This window comes from Meriones unguiculatus, chromosome 8 (genome assembly GCF_030254825.1).
Source record: "Meriones unguiculatus strain TT.TT164.6M chromosome 8, Bangor_MerUng_6.1, whole genome shotgun sequence".
NCBI classification, from domain to species: Eukaryota; Metazoa; Chordata; class Mammalia; order Rodentia; family Muridae; genus Meriones; species Meriones unguiculatus.
In genome coordinates this window covers 61,540,725-61,565,833 of record NC_083356.1, presented here as the reverse complement: position 1 = coordinate 61,565,833, position 25,109 = coordinate 61,540,725, and the positions used below count along the sequence as shown (strand labels likewise).

The 25,109-nt window shown below is 44.8% G+C and overlaps 1 protein-coding gene across 2 annotated transcripts; it reads left to right on the top strand.

The window, feature by feature from the left end:
• The first annotated feature begins 685 nt into the window (after nucleotides 1-685).
• Nucleotides 686-19,859, top strand: Dcstamp (dendrocyte expressed seven transmembrane protein). 2 transcript variants are annotated; one of them, XM_060389522.1, is made up of 4 exons: nucleotides 686-813; nucleotides 12,667-13,708; nucleotides 18,175-18,483; nucleotides 19,250-19,859. In XM_060389522.1, exons 1-4 carry the CDS (start codon nucleotides 719-721, stop codon nucleotides 19,322-19,324), a joined length of 1,521 nt encoding a protein of 506 aa, XP_060245505.1. In that variant the 5' UTR covers nucleotides 686-718; the 3' UTR covers nucleotides 19,325-19,859. The 2 variants fall into 2 exon arrangements, with proteins under 2 accessions (XP_060245505.1, XP_021512137.1); XM_021656462.2 differs by lacking the exon at nucleotides 686-813 and adding an exon at nucleotides 4,763-4,851.
• The last annotated feature ends 5,250 nt before the right edge of the window (nucleotides 19,860-25,109 follow it).

Here is a 25,109-nt window from a genome sequence, read left to right as displayed (position 1 = left end):
CACAAAAGAGACTTTGCAAATGACTTTGGCAAGCTGGTGCAGGCCTGAAAAGTAGAAGGCTGTGCTCAGTCCAGCCTCCTGTCTGTGCTTGAAGCCTCCTACTGTCAAGCTGCCAGGCCCTGTGCAGGCCTGTGCTCTGCCTTATTGTCAAGGAGCAGTAGTGTTGAGCTGGTTAAGTCAGGGGCACAGAGCTGCTGTTCCTTGGTGGACAAGGCTGACAAGGCATAGATCTAAGGAGTGTTTGGGGTCAGGCCCATTGTAGTTACAGCTCCCTCAGGTCCTAGTCTTTTCTGTATGTAAGCTTGCCAAACTCAGCAAAAATAAGAATTCCCTGGAGCAGAAAAGAACACAGCACCAAAGGGCACATGGAGAAGAAAGCAGAGGAGCTAGCCAGGGATCCCTAATCACTTGTCCAAAGATTAAGTCCCTGACTGAAGCTGCTACAGAACCCACTCTCTGGGCAGCCCTCTCAGGCAACTTTTGTTCAGAGACTTGCTTTTTTACAGAGGCAGTGGAATCTCTTTTGGGGTGATCCCTGAGGAGGCAAATGTGGGAGCTTCTATGAGCACAGAGACACTTGGACGGGAAGTCATGTTACACGGTGGGCCCACGAACGGGAACTCCTGCGGGCTGATGGGAGGCATGTCTCTACTAATGAGACTCCCGAGCTCACTAGAGGCCTCTCTGCTGCTACAGCTACATAACTGGCAGCCAGATAATGAGAAGAGGAATAGAAATTGGTGATTCAAGGCTCAGCTATGGATGCCTGGTGCCTCCCTCTTGGATGATGGAAGGTCGGCCTTTGGAGGAGAGGTGAGTCCACAGGAGACCCCACTTCCCCTAAAGTATCCACTGGACTGCAGGGTCCAGCTGTCCTCCTTGGGACCACCTGCTGAGGAGAGAGAGGCACTCCAAGAACAAGATGTCCAGTTGGACACAGCTCAGAGCAGCAGAGAAGGCCTGCAACAGAGCGGAGCCATCTGCACGCCTGGGTTCCTTTCTGTCTTGGTGCAGCCCCAATGAACCTGCACTGTATTCTAATGATGCCCCGCGAGACTCTTGTAAATAAAACCTTCATTGTTCCAAACATGAAGAAAGCAGTTTCTCTGATACCTTGTTCTCTCAAATAACTTCCTTATTCAATGCTAACACTCACCTACAGGTCTAAAGGCAGTGAATGGAGCTGTTGGAGGTTTTGTTGGAGGAGTGAGTGGGCAAGCCCTGGCCTAGCCAGACACTGTTCCCAGCCACTGGGCGCCACGTCCCCCATCAATACTAAAAACATGAGGCCCTCCATCAGTCATTTTTAGGCTTATCTTATCGATCCTTTTAAAGCAGGCAGTAGCAATTTATTAGCAATTTTCCAGAGTCCCTGCCTCCTGGCAAGATGTGTTTCCATCTATAGAGCCGAAGTCATATTTCTTCTAGAGTGGAGCCTCTGGGAAGTTCCAACAGGGGCCCTCAGAGTCAGCTTTTGGTGCCCACAGCCAAGGGGCAGTGACATTGGGAAAGTTACAGTGGTTTTCCTTCTTTCCTTCCTTCCTCCCTCCCCTCTCCCTCCTTCCTTACCTCCCTTCCTTCCTCCCACCCCTTCCCTCCCTCCCTCCCTTTCTCCCTTCCTTCCTTCCTTCTCTCTCTCTCCCTACTAATTCTGTTTTCAAGTAATCAAGTGTAGATGGACCTACTGAGATCAGCTGAAGACAAGTGGGTTTTATTTTGGTTTGTTTGGTTGGTTTTTTTAGTTTACATTGAAATCTCCCCCCCCCCCCCCGCTGGGCTTGATTTTCTCTCATCTAAGAGGGAGGTCACAGGAAGTGGTGATAGGGCTCTCCTAGCCCTGCTCACTTAGCTCTGGCAGTACCAGTCTCAGTATTACCCAGCAGAAAAACAAGGGGAAAAACAGTCACTTCCTTGTCCCATGACCCCTCTCATTCCTGGAAAGGAAGAAGCGTGGGGATGAAGTGGCAAGTCTGACTCACCTCCCAGCAGCAGCGGCCCACTCAGCAGAGGCTCCCACATGTGCGTGAGGGGAAGCTGGACCGCAGGGAAGCAGCTTAAAGCCCCAGGACCTCTCGAACAGGGCTAACCCAGGAATCCCCCAGAGACGTGCCCAGGACCAGCTTTTAGGGCTGTATGAGCCCGGTGTTTATCCTGTGGTGGCCAACGGAGGCCACAAGGAAGCCAGGGGCTCAGAAAACTCCTGAGCAGCCCTGTAATTAGTGGAGGGGAAATAGATGTTAGTTAGCTATAGAGGGAATGAAGGTACCAACCCACATCTACCAGCCAGTGGCTTTGTGTCTACTTGTTTTATCGTTTTTTTTCTAACGTTTGTATTATAGTAAATTATTTGTGTATATAGACACAAACATAATACAGTTAACATATAATTATATTACTATAATCCTGTATTAACATTATTTTACCACCAATCACTTTTATTATTGTTATTATTGGGGTTATATGATTTAGTTTTTGAATAAGCAATTGTTCATGTGTTTAAAAATTTAAAATATACCAAAAAGAATGCCACTTAAAGGTCCCCTGCTCAACTTCTGTCCTTTGACTACCAGATCCTTCCTCAGAAGTGACAATTAAATATGGTCACATGCTTCCTCCAAGACAGCAGTATAGATAAACATAACAATTCATTACACTTCTTTTATCCTTTTTGTGACGGTGTCTTCCTGTGCACCCCTTCCTGCTTCCTGGCGCTCATTCCATTTCACATACAGGGAGCCACCTTGATCTATTTATGGCTTTATGGTTAGAAGACACCATTAATTATGTTTTTCATCTCAGGAGGCAACTTTCTCCCTCCTCCCACCCTGTATGATGCACTAGGCTGCATCTTTGATCTAGCTCATTGGCATCCAGGACTGTGGACTCTGCAGTGAGGTTCTGGGCTGAGCAACAGGTTGCTGTAAGCTGGAACCCGGATGTCTTTCTGCCCTCCCCTGCTCACTCCTTCCTTATCAGTCTCCTTGACTGTGAATGTATGCTCCTGGCTGGAGAGCCTGTCTTCCCACACCCCCCAGCAGGAGCTCACCTCTCCCCTGCCACAGGCAGCCAGCCCAAGAGTATTGCTCTAGGAACCTGAGGCAGCCCCTGACAAAATAGTCCTGTCTGGCCACCCAATAAAGAGAGACCTGCTCCTCAGAAAGTCCGTCCACTCCATAGTTTGAAGTCGGATGTGACCCTATTGTTGGGGAGGCCAAATTGTGCTGTCTGGTTGATTCCCGGCTCCCTGTCTTTTTCTGTTATGATCACCATGGTTGGTGGGCACTATAGCCCAGCTCCTCATCAGAACCTTGAGCCACTGTCTCCACACGTAAATAACTACTACAGAAAGACCCAGATCATTTCTGCTCTTTTCCCTGCTACTAAAGAAACAAACCTCTATGTTCTGTCTTTCTTTTCCACTTCTGCCAATCTGGTTGTGCTTGTTAATTTTGTATGTCAATTTAGCTAGGTCATGACATTCTGTGCACTATCATAAAGACTTTTTTTAAACAATGAGATTAACATTTGAGTCAGTAAACTTTGCATACAGCACCTCTGAAATGGGTGGGCCTCATTTACTCAGCTGAAGAATAGAAGACTGGGGTCTTTAAGGAAAGGTAATTCTTCAGAGAAGCTACCTGGCAGCTTGGGCTGCCATGCCAACTCTTTCCTGGATCTGAATCAAAATGAATGAAACTTTCACAGTTTCAAAGGAGAAAAGAAAAATATTTGTGGGTGCAGATTTTGGAATTGCAAATTTATAATTGGATAAGCCAATTCCTTAAACCTCTCCTGCCCCCAAAATATCTGTGTATATGTATAGAGAGATAGATACACACAGACACAGGTAAACACACATATTTTTTCTCTAATAAATTACAAGCTTTTAAAAAATCATAATTTAGAACTTTTATACATCTCTCAGTATCTCAGCATTTGGAAGAGTTTCAACAGTACCTACTGATCTATTAGTTGGATCAAAATTAATTATATTTCCAAAATTGTAGGGAGACAGGAAATACTGTTGGTGTTGTTGAAGTTCAGAGAGCATATGTGAAATAAATAAAATAAATGTTTTGGGAAGGGAGAAAGACGGTAATTTAATCAGGAGACTAATTGCAAAGTGTTATCATGCCATATCTTGATATATAGGTGTGCTCTGGAAAAACTGCCGAGCTTGGAAATCCACATGAGTAATAGCTTTGAAAATATGACTTGATACCTTGAAGTTTCTGCTGCTTTTCACTGTCATAAGATCAAAATTGCTATTAGTAATAATACTTAAACCAATACCTTTCCCAGAGACACTTGGATTCCCCTGGAATTGTAAAATTTAAGATAAATGTTGTCATAGATATATTAAAAGTGGCTTTTTAGATAGTTTTTGAGGCTTTTCTAAAACCCTTAACAACAATGGTCCTTTTAGCCAGGGAGCTAAGTTTCTAAGCTGGTGAGTCTTGCAGTAGCTTCGAGGCAGGATGCTGACTGATGCTTATCCGGGAACCTGGGTGGACGTCCTGGGGTGAGCAAGGACAAAAGAGGAATGTTAGAGAAGGGGTCCCCCAGTTTCACAACTCGTTGTGTTGACTATTTGATTATATCCTTTCCTAGAGTTAATATCTGGACCGTCTTCTAAGGAAAGTGCTAGAATGAAATCTGTGCTTCCTTCACACTGGTTTTACCCTTGATGACATTAAATGACTTAGTCACTTTGTGGGGGAAATAAATAGATTGATTCAGGGTGATGTGGCCTAACTTCTCATGTCTGGTTCCCCTTTCTCTGCTCTATATTAAGCCTTAGAGCTTCCGAAGGGCATGTTTTGTATTTGTGGAGGAACCTAAGAGGAACTTGTAAGTAAACTTTCAAAATAATATTGCTTCTAAAATTGCTTTTTAAAAGAATATGCTAGAAAACTGGAATCAAGCCTCATGACCAGAGAGAACTTTAAACCAGACTTCTACCTCAGCCATCTGCCTATGTGGCGAAGGATTGGGAAGACAGCTTTTCAGGGCTGGCACCTGGCTGCTCATAGTCTCAGGAAAGGCTGCCAGGGATGTCCTGCTGAAATCACAGTAGTGCAGCCCTACCTGGCTTGGGAAGAGTGGCTCTCTGTGTCCCGGCATCCTGGCTATGTTTAGCATGGAAGCTGATTTGTGGGGTTTGCTTATGTAAATCTGCCTAGCCTGGCCAACTCTGAGCTTCCCAGCTCTGCAGCACATGGTGATGGACTGAACCATTCTGTAGTTGATATTCTGTTTACCCCGCAGCTTTCATTAATCTCTCTTCTTGCATGATGGCTGCATTCTTGGAGAAGGCAGTTGCTAGCTTTCCCGAGGCAAGAATGATTAAAGCAGAAAGATGAGGAATTCATTCCACCTCAGAAGAGGCCACAGCTCCTGATCATGCTATTTTGGCAGCCCGAGAGAACAGCATGTTCCAAACCAAAAGACAAGTTTGCAAGAACTTAACAAGACAGAAAGAGAGGGAATAAAAAAGAAGGAAGGAAAAAGGAAAGCTGCCACCTTTTATTCCTTCTTTGTCCCACTCAGTGCTGAGCTTTGATTTCTGCCTCAGAAGTGGCTGCAAAATGTTCCCTCCAGGCATCTGTGGCTCTCATTCATCTGCCACTCAGAGACCACTGGGCCATCGGGGACCAAGCTGAGGGCCCACAAAGTGAAAGGACCTATCAAAGGCCTCACAGCCTATTGTGAGTAGATGCAAGCTAGAGAGAAGGCCTCTTGTCTCCATGCCTCAGACCTTTTTTATTTTACTCTGCACTTTGCTGGAATTTCTTTTCAAACAAGTTTCACATCATGTTAGGTCCTGAAGAAAGCTGGAGGCAGAACTGGTTGGAGGTGCCCTGGAGGATAGGAGAGATTGTCCCTCTGGGCTAGTGTTCCCTCAGGTGTCTGCAGATGATCTGTGCTGGCTGAGCTTGGGCCATTGGCTTCTGTGCAGAAGCAGGGTGGAAGAATGAGCTGGAAAGTGGAAGGTATCAGATCAGTCCAGCATTCTGCCCGCAAGGGAAACATCACTAACATCACAGTTCCTGAGGTCATAGGCTCCTGGCCCTTCTGAGGAAAGAAAGCCATGTCCGTCCCTCCTACCCTCGCTCCAGCAGCAAGCTTCCATCTGCCTCATTGGGCATATGAACTTCCATCTAGAGCAATCAGGGTGGGCTATGTGCTTGCAAGTTGTCATTGTTTATTCATGGGTTTATTTGTTAATCTATCTAACTGTGCCTTGTATCTGAGGTTAGATAGGAGGTGTCCTTGTACAGTGAGATTTGATTTGTGCTCAAAGAATGGTCCTCAGGAATAGTGGTGTTCCTGACTCCCATAAGGTGGGCAGAATGGACTCTGGGTGTTGAGGTAGGGATTCATGTATTCCATGACAGGTCACCTGAATGCACTGAAACTTATGAGCAGGTGTACACACACACACACACGCACACACACACTGTGCCAGAGAAAACCATGGCAGCTGTGTTTGCTAGCTACACATGCAGGGTGGATGGGAAAGTATGGTGCTCCTGTTTCTACGGCAACAGCTCAGCTCTGCATAAAAGCAGGTGAACATGGGTGCAGGTTAGATACACATTTGGTCTGGCTTAGGGTCTTTACCACAGCTCTGTTCTTTTCTTTTTTTCCCACTGGGTCTTATGAATATCACCTTAACCCTGTGAAAGGAAGTTGGTGTCCTAGTGGCACTCTGCTGTAAACTCTAGCTAAGGTTTGCCTGCCTGGGGCACGATGCAAACTGTAGGCCAGGCATAAAAGCAAGGAAGTAGTGATTACTCTTGGAAAATTGCTGCTGTGAAAGCGAGAAGCAAGCTCTTTATGTTGGAGAGACAAGGCTGTTGAGTCAGGCAATAAGCATTATTGATAATGGAAGCAAAGTGAAGAGAAATGATAGGTTAAAGGGATCAAGTAGGCTTTTAGAAGCTGCCAAAAAAAAAAAAAGATGTAGAGGATGAGGGACTCTGCCCTGTAAACACAAAGGAGGGGAGGTAAGCAGAGCTCAAATAAAGACCAAGATGCAGAGACTGGAAATCAGCTTACAGCAAGCCTAACCGATCCCAAGGAGTAAAGGAGGAAGGAAAGTGATTCCAGGGCGTGGCTGGGAGGTGGGCTAAGAAGAGTAGGGGCAGGAAGACTGGAGGGAATGATGAGCTTCAAGAAGGTCAAGTGCAGATGGATAACTGAGCTCAAAATCAGCCAGACTGAGCCAATGTTTTTAGCAGTTAGATATCACCAAAGAAAGGTGGTAAGGATTGAATCCAGTGTGCCCAAGTTGGCTGCACGAGGTGGTGCGCTCTCTAATGAGAACATTAATAAGGTTAATGAGAGCCACAGGGAGCTCCCTCCCTTTCTCTTCCTTAAAAGAGAAAAAGGTAACTGCTTGCCATGGCTGAAGAGAGAGGCAAGACTGATCTCACAGAGTGGCTTCACACTTGATTAAAGATAGTATACCATGGAAGAATAAAAAGGAGAGAAGGGAGGCAAAGGAGGAGGAGAAACCAGAGATCTCCAACACCCCGCAACTAACCCCATCCTCATCCTCCCCAGCCTCCCTCTGCCCCCCCCACTACACAAGGACTCACAGAGGGGAAGCAGCTACCTGTACACCAGGAGGAAAGCCCTCACCAAAGTTTGACCCTGTGAAACCTTGAACATGGTCTTCCAGTCTCCAAAACTGTCTCCATCTTCCTGAGGCACTTTGTTATGGTGTCCCTGGTTGACCATGACATTCACTCAGGAAATTTTCACCCCAAAGTCTCTGAGAAAGAAACAAGCAAATAGCCAGTTTTACTTGATTTACTGCTATTTGGAAAGGAGAGAATCAGGGTATCTGAAGAAAGAGTAGCAGAATGGTGGGAAGCAAAAAGATATTGCTCAAGTCTGCTGTAACCACGGAGAACATCCTAGCACCAGTTAACGGCACAGCCATCTTGCCACCCAGCCTCCCATGACCGCGAGTATCCAGGCTTCGCCTAGCTCAGGAAATAGAAAGCCTCGGTTCTTTTTTTTTTTTTTTTTCCCTTTTCCTTTTCCAGAGCTGAGGACTGAACCCAGGGCCTTGAGCTTGCTAGGCAAGTGCTCTACCACTGAGCTAAACCCCCCAACTCCCAGAAAGTCTTAATTATTTATGGAGGCATGTGAAGATCTAGAAATGTGTTGCATGGACAAGGCACATCATTTCCAGAGAATGTCAGGGTGTCTGGAGAAGTTTGTCTCCTTAAGTTTCAATAAGAAGGTTCAGCCAGGCCATCTAAATTAGGAAAAATGATAAGCCAAGGGTGGGGAAGAAATCAAACCATACTTGTGTAAGGACAGGGCAGGTCCAAGGCCTTGAGCTGCATACTAAAGGAAGGCATCCCATCTTTCTCCCTGAAGGTTTTGGTGTCTTTGGGTGACAGTCTGTTCTCAACACAAAGACAAGGAGGATAGGGCTAGACTGTGGCCTGTTGAGCAAACACGTGCTCTTACAGGATGAAATTGCAGCCATAGATCTCGGTTAATTGATATTAGATTTTATTGTAGAATACTGAAATTTTAAGGTGTCTGTAAGTCTGTTTCATGCTTGTGGAGAAATGTCTGTATTAAGAACATGGTGTACAAGAGCAAAGGCAAGAGAGACAGAAACGAGCCTACAATACACATTGTTAATACTTTAGCAGACAAGGAAAACTGGGACCTCTTAGAGGAAATTAGACAGAAAGGAGCCTACAATACACATTGTTAATACTTTAGCAGGCAAGGGAAACTGGGACCTCTTAGAGGGAAATTGAAAAAAACTGAAACTGGGTGTTCTCATTTGGTTAAAGATGAGACATCCTAACATCACAGGGTCAACCTTTTTGATGAAGGAAACAAAAACCAACGAATAGATAGTGGAAATGAGTTTGTAAGACTTGGATCCGCTTATAAGCAGTCACTGGCCGGAAGCGCGGTGTGTTTCCAGCAGGAACAAGGTCAGACAGCAGTGTGTCCTGTCCACTAAGCCAGAGCTGTGAACTCTTGGCAGGATGCAGAGGCGATGGCTAATCTGAGGCTCACGACAACCTACTGTGAATCCCGCAGTACCACCGCCCTGGGTGATGGCTAACAAGTTTCAGTAAAAGCTCATAGCTTCTGCTTCCTGGGCATAAGATGCAAAGCACTTGTGAGGTAGGGCTATGGAGGCGTCTTGCAAAGTGCCCTTGATGTAACAATTAGTACTTATGGATCAGCCAGTCAAATAACAGCGTGGAATCAACTCCCATAGCTCTAAAATTAATGGCAAAGGAGGTGCACAGGTCCATGTCTGAGGAGACACAGCTGATGACCTGCTCTGGAGTAGCCCAAAGTCCACCAAGTCCCCCTGTGGAGAGGCAGCGGGAGCACAGACCCACTGGTGATGTTGCCTCTCTCTTCCTTGGGGGCCATATGCAAACACAAATTCTGAAATGACATAACCTTGCAGGAGTGAAGAATGATGTTCCTTCATGGTCTCCACCTCAATCTTTGATTTAATTCCCTTTCCTCCTGATGAAGTAAGAACACCCTCTTGTGGGAAATCCTTATGAAAAAATATTTTACTTTATTTTATTTGTGTGTATGTATGTGTGTGTGTGAGAGGGGGAGAGAGAGAGGAAGCAGTGGCTACGTATTGCTATGTACAGGCCATAGGACAAGTCTGCGGAGTTCCACTTTTATGTGGGTTCCAGGTATCGAAGCTCAGGTAGCCGGGTGACTTGGTTAGAGCTTTTATTACTGTGACAAAACATCATGTTCAAAAGCAACTTGGGGAGAAAGGGCTTATTAGAGCTTACATGTCCAAATTAGAGTTCAGCATGAAGAGAAGTCAGGGCAGGAACTGAAGCAGAGACCACAGAGGTCTGGCTTGCTACTATGGCTTGCTCAGCCTGCTTTCTTCTCATATAACTCAGGATTACAGTCCAGGGTTAGCACTGCCCCCTTTCATGGAATATGTCTATCTTCATCAATCACTAATTAAGAAAAATGCCTCACAGGATTACCCAGAAGTCAATCTGATAGGAACATTTTCTCAACTGAAGCTCCTTCTTCCCAAATAACTGTAGCCTGTGTCAAGCTAAAAAACAAACAAATAAAACAAAACAACAACAACAAAACAACCAGTACAGCAAGCTTCCAAAGCGTTTGCTTTTACCCTTTGAGCCACCTTGCTGACCCCACATTTGGGATACTGATTTCTGTGGAGCTAGTTCACGTGACAGTGACTCTTATGGGGTGAGTGTGTGACGTTCCTGCAGAGGCTCAGGATTTGAATCTTGGTCTCCAGATGGTGACACTATTTTGGGAGGCTATGGACACATAGTGGGTGGGAGCTGAGCTTGAGGAAGTAGGCCCAGGGGAAGAGTTCCTGGGGGTGATTATCCCTGCTCATTTCCTGTCTCACGCTCTACTTCCTGTCTGCCTGGTGTAACAGCTCTCTTCTGAAACACCTTTCTGTCTTCCTCACCTTCTTCCCAAGATCCTGGGACCAAATAAACCTGAACTGAAGTCCCCGAACCCTGCATTAAAATCTCCTACCAAGTTGTTTTTGCCAAGAATTTTGTTGCAGCAATTAAAAAAAAAAAAAAAAAAAAAGCAATGGATGCAGCCTGTCGTCAGCATGAAATCTCCCTTCACGTCTCTTTTCTGCAAGGAGCCATTCAGAATGGCACCTACAAGCTCTCGGTATCCTGCACTGGAAATCCACAGGTGTTTATTCCTATGGTATCTGTTTCCTCCACCTTAGTTCTGCCTTTCACTTACCTCACTCACCCCTGGCTGTTCATGCCCCGGAGCCATTACACCTACCTACCTCATGCCACCACACCTGGTGGGACACGCTGGTCCTCACAGTGTTAGGCTGTGACATAAGTCCCATCTCATAATATTTTCATGAGATTGAATATATTTCAGAGTGTTTAAAGGCTGTTCAGTGTCCCCATTAAATCTTACACATTTGTGTTCCTTAGATTATTTTTATGTCAGTCAAGAGAGGAAAACCTCAAATTTATTTATATCAGTCCAAATGAACCCAACTCATTGTAAATACCTCATGGACTTAAGTTGCGTATTGACAGAACAGTAGCACCTCCTAACACCTTAACTTTATCCCAGATCTGGAGAAGACGATTAACTTAGAGACTTTAAATATTCTTAGTTTCCCTGAGCAGTCTCCAGAGAGACCTGTGCTCCAGAGGCAGCAATGGCTGAAGAGGAAAGAGCAATGCAGAGGCGCCAGTCCAACACCACATTCAAGTTGGATGCCCTTGGTATGCTTTCTGGTCTGTAAAACGGGAGCACAGAAAAGAGATGGCCATTGATTGACGAGTACTCTTACCTGATGCACTTTATTGACTGGGCAGCCTAAAGTTTGTTCAACTCTTAGAGCCCCATGACGCAGGACCATTGCTTTTGTCAAATGGACTAGGACAGAATTTGGTAGTGAAAAATCCCCAGCGTTTTTCAGGTGTATGTGTTCAGCCAGAAGGCTGGTTGGGGGTGGGCTGTCTTACAGTTGGGCAGCCATTTGTCCACTTGAGGGAAGCAACAGGACAGATGCTGCTGGTGTGCTAAAATCCCGTGTGACGGGCTAAGCAACATCCTCCGAAGCGGTCTGTGATCCAAAGCCTCGCACCCTACATGGCAAAGGGGATGCTGCAGGTACATTTCAGTCAAAAATCGTGAGAATGGTCTAGACCATCTAGACTACCTAAACTCTCTAGACTAGCTAAAATGTCACACATTTTTTCTGAAAAGGAAGACAGAAAGGGTGGAGTTAGAAGTGGTAAAGATTGATGTGGAGGCCAGAGAAAGGGATGAAACAATCTTACTGGCTTTGAGGCAGAAGAAGGAGGGGCTGTGACCCAGAGAATGCCTGTCACTCCTGGCACAAGGAAGTCAGCCAGTTCTCCTCCTGACCCTCCGGAAGGATCACAGCTCTGTGGACCCATTTTAGACTCCTCACCTCTGGGAAGAATTCTAAGATAATAGTTCTTTGCTCTTGTGAGCTTATAATGATTTTTGTACATGTCAAGAGGACACTAGCTACCACAATACAACTGAGGGTAGGTCTAGAGTAGAGCACAAAGAAGTGAGTCACAGGCCTAAGCATGGTACAAGGGCATTGCTGCCACATTTAATTGGCTAAAGCAATCACAAGGCCAACCTAGATCCAAAGAATGCAGACACACATCTCACCTCTTGTTGTTCTTTTGGTTTTGCTTTGTTTTTTTGTTTGTTTGTTTGTTTGTTTTTTGTTGTTTGTTTTTTGTTTTTTGTTTTGAGACAGAGTTTCTCTTTATCCCTGGCTGGCCTGGATCTTGCTCTGTATGCCAGGCTGGCCTCACACTCAGAGACCTGTTTGCCTCTGCCTCCTGAGTTCTGGGATTAAAGGTTGTGCCATCACCTCTCTGCATCACCTCACCTCTTGATGTATTGTTTCTCCCACTTCTTAGTGAGAGTTTCATTTGGAAAGAGTGAGAAGGAGTAGACAGAGGGAGGGGTAATGATATATATCATTAGATATAAACATATATCATTTATGTATATAAATCTTTAATACACACTATATTTATTATGTGTATTCACAGCTAGTCCGCCATCTGACTTCTAGTTAATTTCTGAACTTGGTTTCTTTTCTATATCTAGGGCCACCAGGAGTATGAAGCTCCAGATCTTGGGTACTAGTATCTTCCTAAGGATTTGGAGGACTTATGTGTTTCCAGGAAGCATTGGCTGGCCGGACTTCCTCCAACATTTGGGAATTTGTTGTTTTGTAGCTTTGCTTTCAGCAAGTTTCCTCTCAGCAGCCTTCTACTGGGTCCTGCCATCCATCGCCGTGTTCTCTGTTGTCTGGATGGTCACCTGTGTTTTTCTGTGCTGTTCCAAACACGCACGATGCTTCCTTCTTCTCACCTTTCTCTCTTGCGGCCTCCGTGAAGGTAGGAACACTTTGATTGCTGCTGGCACAGGGGTAGTGATCTTCGGACATGTGGAAAATATTTTTTATAACTTCAGATGTCTCCTAGACAGCATGACTTGCAACCTAAGGGCAAAAAGCCTTTCAATACACTTTCCGCTTTTAAAACGATATACTGAAGCCATCCAGTGGATTTCCGGCCTTGCCACCCCGCTGAATGTATTTGATGACCTTGTTTCTTGGAACCAGACTCTAGTGATCTCTCTTTTCAGTCCCAGCCGTGCCCTGGAGGCTCATATGAATGACACTAAGGGAGAAGTCCTGGGTGTCCTGCACCATATGGTGGTTATGACAGAACTTCTGTCATCCCTGGGCCAGAAGCTGCTTGCCCTCACCGGGCTCCTGCTCATCCTTCTCAGCACTGGCCTCTTCATGAAGCGATTCCTGGGTCCTCATGGCCAGAAATATGAGAATGTCTATATCACCAAACAATTTGTTCAGTTTGACGAAAAGGAAAGGCACCAGCAGAGGCCCTGTGTCCTTCCGCTGAGTAAGAAGGAAAGGAAGAACTACATCACGATCCCGTCTTTGCAGCTGACTTCTAAAGAGAGAAAGAACCTAGGGCTGTTTTTCCTGCCTGTCCTGACCTATCTCTATATGTGGTTGCTGTTTGCAGCTGTGGATTATCTGCTGTATCGACTCATTTCCTCCGTTAACAAGCAGTTCCAAAGCTTGCCCGGGCTGGAGGTTCACTTGAAACTGCTTGGGGAGGTAGGGCTCACAGGCACTTCCCATGGTGCAATGGGGCTTCTTATTGGTAGGCCTTGAAAAAACGCTGGGACGTCTCAAGTCAGGTGGTGTCCTCAGATCCTGGTGTTGACACACAGAAGGAGCCCAATAGGTATGGGCTAAATTAGGTCCCAATGTTAGAATATAATTCTGTGTTATTTTTCTGTGGCTACTTTAACTAATGAACACAAGCTGGGTGTCTTAAAACAGCGCACATTTATTCCCTTTCAGTTCTAAAGTGAGAAGTCTAAATCGGTATTGCTAGGCTGAAGTCCAAGCGCTGTTGGCACAGCATCCTCCTTCCCGAAAGTAGGGGAAATTCACTCTGCTTCATCTACTTTCACTTGGCCAGGAGCAGTCGTTGGTTTGTGGTGGTATCACACACGTCTCTGTGCTGTGAAAACATCTATGTCCCTCTTTAACATGGTCACATTAGGGTGACCCCACAATGTCTCCATCTCCGGGTGTCTGACTTACGTCTCAGCTAAAAGCTTTCTCCTAGATAGAGTGTCACCAGCTCCACGACTCAGGACTTACAGTCAGCAAGCCTTGGCTTGTGGGAATAAGTTTGTGGCTGGGGTCAAACTTTGAGTTTAGTCTCAAGGGGGCATAAGAAGCAGGGCTTGTAGCTTGACTTCCTTCCACTGTCAAGACTTGAGCAGACAGGTTTCAAACTCTTCTGTCTCAGAAGTTGCTCTTGTAGCCTGAGCCCTTATCAGCCTAACAGGGTTTCAACCTCAGTAGCGGATGTCGAGGAACCCGTTAAAATGCCTCGCGCACACACACCTTAGCTGTTTTTTTTAAAACACAACTTCGCTCAGTGATTACCACTGTGTGTGTGTGTGTGTGTGTGTGTGTAGAACTTCTATCAGTAGACAGTTTCAGGTCTCATTTGATAGTGCTTTGTTCTGAATGGGAGAGTATTTTCATAAACACTCCTTGTGATTGCCGAATAGGTGAGCTGCAGTCTAGACACTCTGGCAAGACCTTCTCAGCCTGGCGTGGAGGGCTGTGCCATGGTGGCTTAGGGTCTGAAAGCAAGATCTTCTCAGCCTGGCATGGAGGGCAGTGTCATGGTGGCTTAGGGTCTGAAAGCAAGACCTTCTCAGCCTGGCATGGAGGGCTGCGTCATGGTGGAGCTGAAGAGACAGGGAAGGGAATACTTCTCTTTAGAATCTTCAAAGAATACACTTTACTTGAATTCGATGGGTTTTTTCCAGCTCCATTTCAAGTAATGCCACTGTGCAGCCAAGACTGAGAACCCCTTTAATACCCGCCCCCAGAAGCTTCTGTGAGAATCTTAGTCACCCAAAGACAGTGTCTATCTTGGACCCGCTGTTCCCTGTTTTGTGGAGAATCTGGCTTTTCCTCAACTCCTCTCTCTCTCCTCTTGACAGCCATGTGCTAGTAGAGAAAACTAGGGGTTACTTCATAGCCTTTTGCTTTTCTTTTCCATTTTTCCTGTACATATATGACTATGTTAACATTTCACAGGATCTGGAAAATATCAGACACTTGCCTGGTTTTTTTTAAACATTGGAAATTATAGAGTTGAACCAGGTGGACTGTGTGTGTGTGTGTGTGTGTGTGTGTGTGTGTGTGTGTGATGGGGCTGCGTGCCGGAGTTAGGTACACTTGGCAGGCCAGTGTAAACACTGTCTCCGCTGTCTCCGCATGCCTGACTTGCCCTCTCTTTATCAAGATGCTGGGGAGAATGGCCACTCTGGACCTCATTCTCCCTTTTTCTGCTTCTGAGTGCCTCAAATCCTCCTGCGCCATCCGCGCATCCCCTTCCATTTCCTCCGGTCCAGCACACCCTGCCCTCCAAATCATGAGCTTCATCTTAGAGTTGATTACTTGGAGCTCTCTGCTGCCCCTGTAGAATTCACTTCATTATAAGGTTCCCTGTTGCTCTAGATATTTGGAACGGACAGATAATGGAAGACATGCTTCAAAGGATGCTAAATAAGAAGCCCGAAGCAAAAGGCCTCTCTCCACCTCACTCTCCCCAAAGTCTTCCTGTTTTCCCCAACCAGTTGTCCCCATTCCTCTTCTTCTGCTCCTCTCATGTATTCTTCTATCAGCCAGTATCAAACATCCATGCCTGCTTGGTGAATTCTCAGTGATTTAGACTGGAGTGTGTGTGTGTGTGTGTGTGTGTAAGTTCTGTTTTCCCATAAAATTCATCTTTGGACACTGTTGAGTACCAAGGACATAATAATGTCTAGACCATGCTAGCTCCATGGCAGAACTCATATGCCAGTGGAAGAGGCCACTGTTCCATGCTCCTAACAGCAGCCAGATGTTGGATGATGGGTCAGATATGAGTGCAAGGTTTCTGTGACATCTCCTGAGCTTCTTCTGCTGTGCCCAGGAGACCATGCCAGCAGCTAGCCTCCTTCCGCGTGACTGGCAATGCCCTGCCCTTATCCCAAGATGCTCTTGAAGGCTCCTTGCCCTCTCTATTTCTGCAGATTTGTGAAATAGAAATTAAGACAAGAAGAGACACATTGCTACAAGGTTTTGCCGATGTTTATTTCTCTTCCACTGTCATACACTTTTAGACTAATGTTTTAAATAAAGATGGGAAATGATCCAAGTTGAGCCTGGATGGGTGGGCAGTTTAAGTAAAAATAACCCTAGTTCCTATTCAGTGAGACATCCCATGGGCCAAATCCTGACCGGGCTGCATTAACTTTCCAGGACAGTCTGGTAGCAGGGTGTGCCTCCCATCAATGGCAAGCAATCCCATCTCAGCAAATTGTTTACTTAAAAGAAGTAAACATAATTTTAAACCATCAGGATCTCATTTCGGATATTGCTTGGCATTTTGAAAGAGTGACTATGTCTCTACATTGCCCTGAACCAAGCCCATATAAAAATGTTGACTCAATCTTTGTGAAGCGCCAACCAACTCCCAACTGCAAATCCCCAGTTAGATTTCTCAGCTAAATAGCTTCTTCCCAGCCTGAACCCCCACTGTTTTCCCATTGCAGGATTGCTCATCACTGACTCAATCGATGTGTTTGTTTCTTCCAGCGTATTGAAAAGAGTGCATGCCTCTGCTCTGGGGACTGAAATCTCCATTTAATTGTAGACTGACTGTCTTTTTAATAAAACGGGAAGAGAGGCTACCCAAATGTCTCTCACTGCTTAAGCACAAATATGACTTGGCATTTGTACAGAGGTCCCAGGTTTGGAACTTAGTTCTTAGATGTGATGTTCACTGGGTGTGATCACTTTTTTTTTTCCTTTTGAGAAATCATTTGCTTCTTGGCCCCAGGGCTCTGTGGCACTAGGGTAATAATAACTCACTGAGTATTCCAGTCAGTAAGGTTAATGCCCCATCCCCAAGGTGTTTAATTTACACTGGGAGTAGTTTATGCATGGGCAGGATCTGGTCCATTAATTCCTGCTTTACCAAATTAGAAAACAAATCCACCGAGAGAGTAAATGACTTTCCCAGGTCAGAGGAGAGAAAGAGCTGACTCAGCACGCACTGTCCACGTGGGGAGGCTGAGCTGAGTGGCTCAATGTCATCTTCTGTCTTTTGTGTCATCAGCTGAACAATAGGTTTGTTCTCGAGCCTTCAAACCTTGTCTAACACCCAGAGAAGACAGAAAATTCCCTATTTTCAAAGCCTCCTTCAACAAGACTTTTAGGCTCCTTCAGTGGTGTGGGTCAAGATGTCCTCCTATGTCATATTCTAAAGAGGAAGAATTCTCCCTAACTCCATAAGATTGATTGAGACTATGGCTCAATGTCTGAACTTCTTTTAGCTCTGTGGTCTGACAAAGGGGAGCTAGTCCTTACCCAAAGGCTATGCCTGGGACTTGAATGGCCGTCCAACCAGTTCTCTCTTCCATTTGACCTGACTCCCCCATCTTTTATTACTTGTGTTCCCTAAGTAAAGACCCAAGTATTCCATTAAGAATGGGTATATGGCTATGTTTGCTAAGGCATTGTTCTCTGCCTTCCCAGAACCTAACATTTCTGTGTGCATGTGGCTCAACAAGAAGAGGCAGAGCAGACAAACTCTACTGAATAGCTTCTCTCCTCAAATCCACTTTGGAAAGCACTGTCACTTTTATAGATAAAAGTCATCTTTTTGCCTCTGTCTCAACCATGATGCATACAGAAAGATTTGACAGACAGCTACTTCATTTGTTTGTTTGTTTGTTTATTTAGGTTTTTCGAGACAAGGTTTTTCTGTGCAGCCTTGGCTGTCCTGGAACTCAGTCTGGATACCAAGCTGGCCTCAAACTCGGAGATCTGCCTGCCTTTGCCTCCTGTGCAAGGAAGGCATGGGATCATCACTCGGCTTACAGCTACCTTAGTGATAGCTCCCTGAAATAGTTGCAGGAAAATAGTGTGTTTGAAGGAAGTAGAAAGACAGAGACAGATTGAAAGATGGCATATATATTGATTGTTTTATTCTTTCATTTTAGAAGCGAGGAACTCAAAGAGTCATTCATGATTCTTTCTTCAACATATCTATGTTCGAACCCAGCTGCATTTTAAAGCCACAGCTCAGCATGTCTGAGACTTGGATCCCTCTCAGTGTTATTCTTATAATGCTAACAGTGCTAGGACTGTTGTCTTCCATGCTGATGCAGCTTAAAATTCTAGTGTCAGTATCTTTCTACCCGGAAGTGGAGAGGGAGCGAATCCAGTACCTCCATGCAAAGCTCCTGGAGAAAAGATCAAAGCAACCACTGGGAGAAGCTGAAAGCAAACTGAGCCTGTCCTTTAAAAAGGTAAGACCAAGGTGGTGCTCTCCCTCTAATTAAGCTAATGCTGAGTTTGAAAGGCAAATGACACTGGTTTTCAAAACATCCTACAGTTTCACATCAGGAGACCAACTCCTATGTGACTGAGGGAACCTATTGAGTCCAGTATTTTGTAGTTGGCTATTGGGAAGAGCTTTTGTACTGGCTGTTCTTTCTACACCAAAGTTAAGGTAAAAACATGGAAGGAAACAGCTAGCACTTAGTAACTTTAAAGAATTTGCTCATTCTCTGCTAAGTCTATCATCTATCTATGTTTTTATCATCTATCTATCATCTATTACTTATCCATGTATGTATGTATGTATCTATCTATCTATCTATCTATCTATCTATCTATCTATCTATCTGCCTCCTGTACACATTACTCATTTTATTTGGTTTATTTACTAGTGAGAAAAAAAATAAGAGACTGCAACCAATTCAAAGAAAGTTCAAAACAGTCTCATATTCAGGTCATCAGAATAATAAAGTAAAGTTGCTTTTGAAGTGCCAAACTAGATCTTTCTCAAGGATGGATGGGAGGAACCACTTGTGTGTAGATGGAGAAATTCACTTTTGTGTCAAGCCAAGAATCATTTGCGTTGCTGTTTTCAGGCACCTACAACATTCACAGCTGGAAAACAGTTCTAGCCAATGAAAGACCAAGAAAGCCCACAAGGCTGTTTTCTGTGCTTTTCAAAGTTTGTAGCAGAGGCATTTAGAATGATTCCAGTTTCTATTTACCACTTTTCAGATTCATTTCTGGCTTCCAGTCCTGAAAATGATTAGGAAGAAGCATATGAACACTGCAAACAAAGATGACCTGTGAGCAGCATGAAGGCCCCTCTTCCTGGTCACAGTTACTGTGTGTCCAACAGTAGGAGGCTATGTGAGAGGACTACAGTGCTTGAGCTTGCAGAGCCCTCTTTCTCTCTGGTTATTCTTCAAGCCAGTTGTCAATCATAATGCCAATGGCTCCCAGGTAAATGGCTCTTCAGTCTGTCTTCCAAACAAAGCACAGTCACCATTAAAGGGTCAGTGATGGTTGACGTGAAGATGTCCTTCAGAGGCTCAGATGTTTGAAAACTTGGTCCCCAGTTGATGGTACTATTTGGTGGGGGGGGGGGGGCTTAAGAAGTGTGGCCTTGCTGTACAAAGTGTGTCACTAAAGGAGGGCTTTGCAGTTTTAAAAGGCATGCTCCAATTCCTGTTCACTCTACTTCCGGCCTGTGGCTCAGGGATGTGAGCTCTCAGCTGTTTTGGCCTCCATGTCTGCCTGTCAGCACAGTTTCCGGCTGTGATGGTGGTAGACTGTTATCTCTCTGGAACCTCAATCCCAAATAAATCCTTCCTTCCATATGTTACCTTGGTCATGGGCTTTTATTATAGCAATAGAAAAGTAAGTAATTAGGAGGTTGCATCCAGATCTGTTCCTGAGGATCCCGGCATAGAACACCATTCAGAGAAAAATAAAATAAAATAAAAAACCAATTATGAAGTCTCCACTTCAGCCTCACCCACAGATGCCAAGAGCACATGTATACCAAGTCGGCAATGCATTTATTAATCTCCTGGTCTCTTTCCGCCTCTTAATGTCTTCATATAATGTCTCTCAGAATGTCGCTTCACGGTAGCCTCGCCTCCCCATGCCGCTCAGGAAGAAACTCTGAAGTCTCCGATGTTTTCTCCTTACCTCCTCTTCCCTCACACCCCCTAGCCCTGTCTCTTTTGTTGTCTCTTCCAGTAACTCCTCCACCCCAGTGAATGGGTGGCCGCATAGCCCCACACCCTAGGACATGCTTAGAAAAATGCACATTTTGACCTGGTTCACCTTTCTCATCAAAAAATACTGAAGGGGGAGAAAATTTTCTTGAATAATGATCCTGGTATCTCTAAGTACCAGAATAGGGAGATCATTTTTGAAACTTTTTGAAACTTTGCAGGCTTATAAAAAGTTGAGGAAATAGTATGAAGTTGTACCTGCCCTTCACCATCATCTCCAAACATTAACGTCTTACGTAAGTCTTGAAATCAGAAAAATGACTGAGAAGATCCAGACTCAGAATTCCATTTTTAGCAATCAAAGAACTAGCACCCCCTTTTGGACCCTCCATTCAAGCCAGGATCCCACATTGCCAGTGATGGTACTGTTTCTTTATTTGCTCCAGTGAAAGCAGTTCCTCGGTATTTCCTTTGTCCGGGACCTGGACACCTTTGAAGAATCATGGCCAGCCACTTTGTAAACTCTCCTTCCATTTCGATTTGCCGAGGTCTCCTCTTAGTTAAACGGAGGTGAGGGACTTCAGTTGAGAAGACTACAGAGGGGGGCTGTGTTCTGCTTCCTATGTTGCAGCAGGAGGCCCCCGTTGCTGACGAGCTACTGTTGATCGTAGGGCTAAGGTGGCATCTGGCAAATTCTTCCATCGTAATTATTGTTTTCCTTTATAATTACTAAGCATCTGTGGGGAGCTACTGGGAGCCTACACACGCATCCTGTTTAACATGAGTTTACTCCCTAATTTTAGCATCTGTGGATGCAAAAATTATCACCATGGTGACTAAATAGTGATTTTCTAGTTTAATAATTTCTTATAACCCAGTCTTATTTATAACGCTACCAAAAGGTGTAATCGTTCCCTCTGAGAAACTTTTTGGTGAAAGAGTGAAGTTTGTGTGAGGTAGGCCTGTGCAGACAAGGAGACCACAAGCAGGTGGGGAAATAGTCCAGAGTACAGGCAAGCTGGGCAGTGGCTGTCTTCGCCACCCCAGAGGCTTCCGATCAGAATGTCTGAACACGCCCATTCTTTTGCAGATATGTCCATCTCTTGTACCTGATTCCTGCTAGGATGGGAGGGAGCTGTTTCAGCGTTTCATGGAAAAGTGACGCTGAGCTCTGCATGATCCAAGGGTTACATGAGATCCCAGGAGCTGCAGCTTGAGGGACGTCAGTCACACTTGTTGGCACTTTGGAGGGTGGAGACAGGGTCCCGTCAGGACTTCTCCCACACAGCCTGTGGCCTTAGCCTCAGGTCCCCAGTGCTGTGTGCAGGCTTTTCTGGCGATACCACTTTCTGCTCTGTGTAGGCACAGCACTGTTTCCCTGGTAGCCTTTCATCAGCTCCGCAAAGCAGATATGTTCTAGAAATGAGCCAACAGGCGGGCGTTCTCTGTTGATTTTCTAGGCTGTTCACCACAAGCTGAGACACCATATGTCAAAAGGCTGGCCATCAGGGATAATAATGTTCTGCATGTTCAAGCAGTGTTTACCATCCAGAGCAGTGCTTGTCAACCTTCCGAATCCTGCGACCCTTTAATACAGTTCCTGATGTGTGGTGACCCCTCTCCCAACCATAAAAGTATGTCTTTGCTACTCCATAGCTGTGATTTTGCTACTGTTATTAATCATAATGTAGATATCTGATATGCAAGATATCTGATATGTAAGCCTAGATCTGTTTCGACCCACAGGTTGAGAACTGCTGGTCTAGAGGCTACCTACTTTGCATATTCATGGAAACACCTCTCACTTCTTACTGTCCACCCGTCAGGTAGAATCTTGTGGTCTACCCAGGTGCAGTGGCACACACCTCTAATCCCAGCATTCAGGGAGGCAGAGGCAGGCAGATCTCTGTGAGTTTGAGGCCAGCCTGGTCTACAGTGTGAGTCCAGGACAGCCAAGGCTACACAGAGAAACCCTGTCTCAAAAAACCAAAACCAAACCAAACCAAACCAAACAAAAAAAGAATCTTGGAGCCCTAAGACAACAAGCCCTACAAGCCTGACCCATCTGCTGCCGGCCAAGCAACACCATGTAGCTGGCTCCCACTGTGCCCCTCTCTCCTGGGGGTGCCCTAACTCTCTTCTCTTCTCATTGAGGCTCCCTCACTGCTCTGGTTGCTCCTGTGCTCTGAAGGACTCGTGAATAAAGCTTTCTGTGTTAGTGCCTCCTGCACTCTTATCTTTCTCCCTCCTTGACCCCCAAAGCTTTTATAAAATAGTGTCTGTTTTTTATTCTTTACTTCTATTTATTATTTTACAAACAGGAAGTTTTATGCCCAGAAGCATGAATTTGGTCCAACTTAGCCAAACTAGGTGTGTAGTGGTGTTGGTTTTTAGAATTCTCATTTAGCTAATGACTGAAGATGTTGTGTATCTTTCCAAGGGCTTATTCACTGTCTGGAAGAACTTCACATAAGCCTATTAAAATGTTTTGCTTTGTTTTTTTTGTTTAATTTGGTTATTTTTGAGATGGGATCTTTTCATGCACCTAGAATTGTCCTAGAACTCTTTCTATGTATCAGGCTGGCCTCGAACTCACAGCACTCCACCTGCCTCTGGTACCTGAGTGCTGGGATTAAAGACGTGCAGCATACACCCAGTTAAAGATTTGGTCTACTAAGTAACCCTGGCTGGTTTGGGACACACTCTATAGACCAGGCTGGCCTGGAACTCACAAAGATCCACTTGCATCTGCCTCCAGAGTGATGAGGTTAAAGGCATACGCAATCAGGCGTGTATCCCTGACTTTGCTGCTAGGGCAGGGACCTCCGCTCTGCCATGTGTGAAGCTGGGATTCAGAACCGTGCTCCATGGAATCACACAGAATTAGAGCTCTTCAGCAGTGAGAGCTCTTTAACAGAAGAGACCCACATTAGAAACGTGTCTGATTCCACACCGCTAGCCCCATGGTTGCTCATGAAAAGAGAGCTGTGCACAACACCAGGTAACAAACTCATAGATTATCACAAAGAGTATTGGAGTAGTGGAAAAAATAACTGAGAAACTCCACACAGAACTGCTATGGATGCCAGCCACAAAAGTATTTGGGAAGGCAAAGATGCATTTGTAATTTTGACTTGTTTAAACACGGATGATTTAATTTGTCCCTGTGTTTTCATGTGCCTGTGTGTAGGGGTTTTATTTCTGCTACAAAAAGGATTGAACCCTGGGCCCCATGGCCTTATGCATGATAGGCAAGTGCTTGCCTAGTGAGTCATATCTCTAGACTTGCTGTATTTTCTAAACAAATGTTCACGTTAACACATTTACAAAATGAACGACTTTGTGCATGTATTTTTTAGTTTCTTTTCTCTGCAAAATAGGGATCTCATTCACATTAATACTGACGAAGGATCAAATGGACAGTTTTAATAAAAACCTGGTCGCTCTTAAATACCTAATTTCTGGTAATTATCTAGCCTGTTCATATACCTCACCATCAACATCACCAATATCCATGGCAAACATTTGAGCCCAGGTACTCCCATGGGACGGGTGACACCCACTAGCTTACCCAGTCCCTTCGGCAGTCTTTCTTCCTAGTGAGGGGGTTGCATATATGCTTAGCCCCAAATAAAAGTAGATTTAGGCAGTAGATTTAGGTAAGTACCATGGGCACAGGGAACACAGTGTTACATTACCATGGTGGGCGTCTCTGTCTCCCTTACCACAAATGCACAGTTCGGCCTCTTTGTGGGGAGGGCATCACAGGTAGAGATGTCACAGAAATCAAATCCACTCCTTTCTGTTTTGTCTCTGGCAAGAGTCATAGGACTTGCCACTTGCTATTTTACTCTGTTAGGTACAGTTATCCTGCGACTGAAGCCCCTGCCCCCTCCTGGGAGGGACAGATGGCAAGGACAGATACTGTCACAAGAAGAAATTCTGATGTCAGAAACAGGGCTTTGACCTTCTCATTACAGTGAGTCTATGCTGGACATCAGATGCTTATTTAATTGTAGCTGGTCCACTGTAAATTGACATGAATGGTGAGTTGAATTCTTAGAGACATCTGTTGTGCAATGTGCTCTCTTAATCTTGTAGAGGCAGAAAGATCCGGGCTACGGTGATCTCACACAGCTGCCTTTCTTCACTTCTGCTCTGATGGCAGATGAAGTCTACTGCATCACAGACTAAGTCATCATTTCTCATCTTGAATCTCAGTCTGGCAGCAGTTCTTTGTTGGAATCTTTCTGATATCCTCACTGACTCCATATTTGCCATTGTTGAGGATTAGCTGTAATGATTTTAAGCACTTCATAGTAAAAGTCTCATCACGATTCTGTGTGATGGATGTTAGACATCTTTCCTTTCTCCAGTTCTATGCCTGTCACTTTCCCTGTTAGGACCTAATCAGTCACAATTACAACGTGGGATGTATTGAAGCTGGTGGATAGTTTTGGGTCTTAATTCCCCTATGACAAAGAAACATACAATCTCATTCTTAGTAAGAACTCCCTGTCTCACCCAAAGTTAATAACACTGGTTTCCAACAAGTAACAAATACCACTGAGGCCAATTATTCAAATTATAGATGACAGAGAAACTGGCTGGAAAATGAGTTGTTGAATGTGGTTAAATGTACATATTTAAAATCTGTTATATTAGCCATAAATACCATGACACTATACAGATAAGATGCCAATCAAAGGTGGACTAAACTTCCAAATGCTCAAGGTTTGAATCCCCTTTTGATTTATATCTATAGAGGTTTTAGTGACATTTTCAAAAGCTAGACATGAAGGAAAGGTGATTACAAACTACATTTTATTATCTAAATTCTGAATTTTTATGAACTTTTTTTTAATTTTATTTTTCTTTTTAGTTACATTTTG

Coding starts and splice junctions, on each gene's coding strand:
- Dcstamp (XM_060389522.1), top strand. CDS start 719: ATGAGAAGAGGAATAGAAATTGGTGATTCAAGGCTCAGCTATGGATGC. Junction 814..12,666: donor GGTCGGCCTTTGGAGGAGAG/GTGAGTCCACAG, acceptor TTCTATATCTAG/GGCCACCAGGAGTATGAAGC. Junction 18,484..19,249: donor TGAGCCTGTCCTTTAAAAAG/GTAAGACCAAGG, acceptor ACCACTTTTCAG/ATTCATTTCTGGCTTCCAGT.